Source organism: Lutjanus erythropterus, chromosome 6 (assembly GCF_056507025.1).
Source record: "Lutjanus erythropterus isolate fLutEry1 chromosome 6, fLutEry1.hap2, whole genome shotgun sequence".
Taxonomy (NCBI): Eukaryota; Metazoa; Chordata; class Actinopteri; order Lutjaniformes; family Lutjanidae; genus Lutjanus; species Lutjanus erythropterus.
Genome location: NC_139322.1, coordinates 33,197,464 through 33,203,488, shown reverse-complemented (window position 1 = coordinate 33,203,488; position 6,025 = coordinate 33,197,464). Strand labels below are relative to the sequence as shown.

Below are 6,025 nucleotides of genomic sequence, written 5' to 3'. Positions count from 1 at the left end.
AACAGATACTGATTACCCTAATATGAACCTTTTTGGGTGTGAATGAACACTTGGTGTAAATACCGGCTATGCCAATATTATGAATGTGTGAACTGCCAAAATGATAACAGCATGTTGATAAAAAGTCAAAGGCAATGATAGCTGCTCCCAACTGTGGTTCATTCTTGTTTGTTTGAATACAAATTAATTGATTTGAGCAAAATTACCATCTAATTCTAGCGGGGTCATATATTTTAATCGCATTTGTTAGCTGAGACAATTGAAATTTTATGGTTATTATTCCACATATTTATTGATTTTGCTTCCATTTGTCTAGTAATTTTTTAAAGCTGCCCTGTAGCGGCCTCATTTGAAAATAGGCAACTGTTTGAATATTTGGATGCTTGAAGGACTTTCTTGAATTTTTCAGTCAGCTGCATTCCCACTTGATGCAGATGTTTTCTTCTTAGTAGTTGGTGAGATCGGGTTAATACAAAAAGTCCGTCACAGTGAGTTAAATTTAATCCTGATACACTTTTGTGCAGGAGGCTCCAGGGAATGACCACACCCGATAACAGCATTTCAATTTGAGCGATAGAGAATGACTCTTGATCCATGATTAAGGAAGGCTTTAAACTGATAAGACAGGTGTAATTATACAGAAAAATCTGTCCTCATCCCACTAAAGCATGTTTGAATCCAGCTGAGACGAAGAGAGAGGGCTGGCCGTGCAGGAATTTCAAGGGTAGATGGAGCGATTAGGCGGAGAACAAGCGGGGACTTTGTGTGGATGAGAGTACCGGGGCAGGACCAGCCCTGAGGGCACAGAGAGGAGAACACCTGTGACCATCCCTCATCCCTAACACACACAGTCCCCTTCACATTAGGGGTCTTTAATGCCTAACCCACAACACCACAAGTTATTACCATGTAATGTTCTTATCATCCCCCCCAAAAAAGACAAGAAGACCAGACTGGAGAGCAGCAAATTGAATCCTGCAGATTTTGCACGATACAAACCCGGTCCAGGTGACCATCAGTGACCCAAAACCTCATCTATTAGCTTATGTATAGTTCCTGTATTGCGCTGTCTGAACACACAGGCTTAAGACATCCCATTAACAAAGCAGCTTGTGTTTATCCCTGATGCTGTTCCAGGTAGGGCCACATACAGTAACTCACCCGAAACAATCTTTCATCAGCTGCTCGATGCAAGAAGGGCCAAAGGACTCCCTGAACCAGATGGTGTATATTTGCATGCTACACTGGATACCATTAAATGCAAAGTATCCAGTAAACTTCAAAATAGTTGACACTTTTGAATATCTGTGAACGTCACAAAGCAACTGATGCATGTAAACTCCATGCAGTAACAGAGATAAACTCTTATTTTAGCTAAGATAAGATAAAATAGACAAGATATTTAGAATTCTGGTAGTCACTGCTATTTGGCCACAGTCCACAGGATGCTATGTAGCACAATGTAGCCCTTTCATAGCCTGTTATATGAATACACTAAATAAAAATAAATAAATCACATGTACACTTAGTTGACTCAACTATTCTTTTCTAATTAATTTAAATCTGTTAAGTTTAACTAACTTAAGGTAGCACTTTGAGTGAACTAAAGTACATGAGTAGATCTGAATGGTAATGTTAGCTTTGACAAATGCAGGAATCACACTTCATAACCTAAGTTGACACACCAAAGTAGCCCTTTGTTGAGTTAAATCAAAAATGCTTTTCAGCCAGTTGCTTTACCTATTTTTTTATAGCGTATACTGCAAATACAGGAATTTAGTGTAATAAACTAATCTTGTCTCATTAACTTAACTTAAATACACAAGTTTTATTTATTCAAGTTACTTAAACTTAAAATTTTTAGTACTTATTTTGAGAACACTGCAGGACGTACATGAGTTCTTCTAACCTGTCTTTGACTTGAAGTGATGAGTTGAATAAACTCTACAGAGCTTTTTTTTTTTTTTGAATTATGTTAAAAATGTAATACCTTGTTTTGAATCATTTAAAAAAAATCATCTCCACTTGTCTCAAATTTAGTCAACCTAAACTTTTAAGGTGGCCCTGGCACTAACTTTTCAAATGGGTCATTTTCAACAGAATGTGCAATTATAAAATAATATAGAGCTGGAACCTTAAAAATAAAGTGTCTCCAGCAGAGTGTTCAAAGGTTAAAAGCTTAACAGGAACAGTGAACATCAATACGTCAAACAGCGTCAAATAGCTAGCAAGATAGCACTTGGGCTACACTGTTTTAGTGGAAATTTACCAAAGTCTGCTTGCTTGGTTAGATAACAGATTCTGTATTTTTGCCTTTATTTACCTACATTGATATAGAAATAGAAGGAAGATAAGTCCAGAAGAGAGCAGCAATACACTGTAGCAGTGTCTTTCATCATCGGTTACACTACGTACTCTGGGATTGTGACGGGCATAAAGTTTGCACTCGATCAACCATGATCAGGTCATGAGCAAGCAAAAACCACCCACTGCCAGCACGTTCCACATTTACAATGTGCCCATCTAGTATTTGTCATATGACGTTCAGCACATGGCCAGGACACTGAGTCATTCACTGGTCAAGCTTTACAAGACCAAACTGTATCAACACGGGGTCTTATTCTGGGTCAGTTTTTAGAATTTAGGGTGGAATTAAGGCTCTCAAGTATGGCTTGACATGGCTTTACCTGTTCATGGCCTAAACCCTGATTTAAACATATAGTTGTGATTGGGAAATCTTTTATTTAAATAACACTCAATGCACCCGCTGAACATCATGCCCAGACAACATACAACGTGGACATCGTCCCATCTGGCATCCTGCCCTGGCATGTCACTGAACTGACTCTTCTGTTTGTACTTGTTAGTGTCTAGTAAATCCATAATATCATCCGACGCATTTGACCCGTTTTGCATCACACCTGTGATTGAATTACTCACTAACCAAACACAATCCTGTCAGCTTTGTAACATTATGAGTTCTCTGCCTGAAGGACAAAAATAGTTCAACCAATGCTCAAAGTTCAACATTCAGCTGTATAAAATGTTCACTGATTGACTGAAATCCTTTTGGGATTATGGCTGTGCAGGACTGAACATAGTTTACACCTGTTTGTACAGTTTTCTAGGAAACAGCAGCAAGATACCATCTGAAATATGAAAACTAATCTCTACTTTTAAATCATTCTCTTTTAAGATAATCAAAAGTTAAACTCCAACCAAGAAGAGGAATAAAAAAGGCCAGAGAGTCCAGAGGAGACTCCACAAAGGAGAAGAGAAGATGGACGAGTCTCCGCAGATTTGGCACGTCCAGGTTGGCTCCCAGGATGCTGCTGGGGAGCTGCAAAAGAAGGTGTCAGTTGCAAGCCAGCCGGAGTGCTCCATCTGCTACAACACGTATGACAATGTCTTCAAAACACCCAAGCTGCTGGAGTGCACCCATACCTTCTGCCTGGAGTGCCTGTCCCGCCTTATGGCTGTCTCAGTAGCTGACCAGGACGGAAACACTGGCAGCACTCGCCTCTCTTGCCCCTTCTGCCGTCACCCCACCATGCTGCCTGAGGAGGGACCCCCGGCCCTGACCACCAGCCGTGAGGTCCTCTGCAAGCTGCCCACCCACCAGCAGCAGGAGGAGCCAGTGTGGCTGGATGGTGAGAAGCTGTGCTACAAAACCTCCAGATATGATGCTGGCTTGGGCGCCCCTGACAGTCCCACTGCCTTCTGCATCTGCATTGACATTGGGGCCAGCAAGGCGGTGGACCCTCCGAGCCAGACACGGAATCGGACTTTTGGCGCACTGGATCGGCTGGCAGACTGGAAGAGGATGGTACTCTTCATCGTGCTCATGGTGCTGCTGGTTGTCGTCGTGTTGTGGCCGCTGCAGTGTGTATTCACCACTGGGAACATGGCCTGTATGCGTGAACCCCACCCCATCCGCCCTACCACCTCACCCACCACTTTCAGACCATTCACACCATACCATGTCGAGTAAACTTGTAGAATGATTGGACATAATAATAACTGTACATAATATTTTATATGAGACACTGGTTGTATCTTAAATATTTGACATTGTAAATCTTGTGTGTATAATTGCATGTTTGATAAGTTCACATTGTTATTGCTACACACAACTAAACACCTCAGATTTTAACCTGAAACAGATTCACAGTTGCCATACCTGCCCCCAAATGGTTCAAAAAACAAACAAACAAAACGCTGTGGTGGACCCTGTCACAGAACAGAGAGGAAGGGGCTGGAACCAACAGACTGCACCAATTTTCACTGGAATTTGTGTTATTGTATCATATGGCATCAGATTAACTTCAATTATGTTGATTTTTAAAACTTGTGATCACATAAGAAATGGCACACAGTGGCTTTAACTCTATGAAGCTGGAATGTTTGCCTCTCTGGCAGTAGAACCTTATTAAACTGTTCATACAAGCTTGGCAAGACTGAAACAAATGACACCCACAAGTGGAGGGAGATGACCTCTAGCAGGCACTTTCCTTCAAATCATGATCAGTGACACAAAAATCTTTTTGCACTTCAATCAAGACTGTAGTTTGAAATTAGAAAATATGTTTTGGTCTAACTGGTTTGACACTTCGTATTTGATAACAGAGAACACAGGTGGGTTAATTTTTGGGTTGGTGCATGTTTAGCATCGAGTAATAATGTAAAACTCACAGTTGTATTCAAGCCAAGTGGTTTAAAAGTAAAAAAAAAAAAACCTGACATTTATCAATGAAATGTGAACTTTGCTTTGCAAATACCCTGTTGGCTAAAGAACAAGAAGTAGTAAGTTTATAGTGACACAAAAACAATTGTGTCAAAAAAGAAAATGAATGTAATCCCAATGTGCCACCTAAGAACTCTTTGTATATTGTACATTTGTGTCTTTTGATATGTCTTTGTTTACAGAACTGAAATAAAAAGTGAGGTATCTGCTCAGATCATGCTTCTGGGAAATAACTAAACATCTGTGTGTGACAGCCTCATTATGAAGATTTATATAATTTGATTGTGGTTTATCATATTCATGCATTTTGTCTACATCTTAAAAACTAAATTTACGGCAGCATCAGTTGGTGGTTTAATTTGTCTGAACAGCAGGAGCTGTAAATTCCTCTCAAATAACACACAGCTCCTGATGTGCTTGAATGCAAATTAAAAAGTGTCAGTGTCAGGGTCGAGTGAGTCACTGACCGCTGTTTGTCATTTCCTCCCTAGCTGAACCTTAAACACACAACCATAAAAGCAGAACCCTCCTCCGTCTTAGTGGGAAGTTGCCTGTAATTATTCCTGGTTTCGGTGCGTCAGATAAAGGAAAAGTTAAGGCTGGGGAATTTTCCAAGAAGCTCACTTGTGACATATGACTGATAAGACGTTGATTTTTAACATTCATTTAGGAGTGGCCATAATAAAACTGCAACTTCCGGAAGCACCACTCAAACTGCCAGTAAGTATGGTTAAACAATAGATATGGGGGGGGGGGGGGGTGCTCAGTCATGACTTCAAAATGGCCTGTAGATTTGTTTTTCTAATTAAATAGAGATTAAAAAGAGAAGACAATAACAAATATTTTACGTAAAACATTTGAATAAACGCTTCTTGTGAGTTGGTGTCATTTCGCTCCAGGGCATTTAAAATCTTCAAAAACAAACCCCTCATGAAGCTGTCCGTTTTGATTTTGCTTTAATTAAAGATACAGTTCAACCCAAAATCAGAAATACATATTTTACCTCTGGCCTGTAGAGCTATTTATCCATTTTGATGTCAGTTGCTGAGTTTTGGAGATATCGACCATAGAGAAGTCTGCCTTCTCTCGAATGTAATTGAACTAGATGGCACTCGGCATGTGGAGCTCAAAGCACCAAAAAATACACCAGCTAACAGGGACAAGAAGCTCATGCAACATTAATGGCATCCTCCATGACTGAGCCGTAACATCCGTCCATGAGTACATGCACACTTCCTCCTGCTTTATTATAACTCACGATAAAGTACAGAAATGGCAGAG

General features: G+C 40.3%; 1 protein-coding gene across 1 annotated transcript; it reads left to right on the top strand.

The window, feature by feature from the left end:
- The first annotated feature begins 2,514 nt into the window (after positions 1-2,514).
- rnf223 (ring finger protein 223) lies at positions 2,515-4,956 on the top strand. The gene has a single exon (XM_084721710.1). The coding sequence runs from the start codon at positions 3,281-3,283 to the stop codon at positions 3,989-3,991; it is 711 nt and encodes a 236-aa protein (XP_084577836.1). The 5' UTR covers positions 2,515-3,280; the 3' UTR covers positions 3,992-4,956.
- Positions 4,957-6,025: the final 1,069 nt, after the last annotated feature.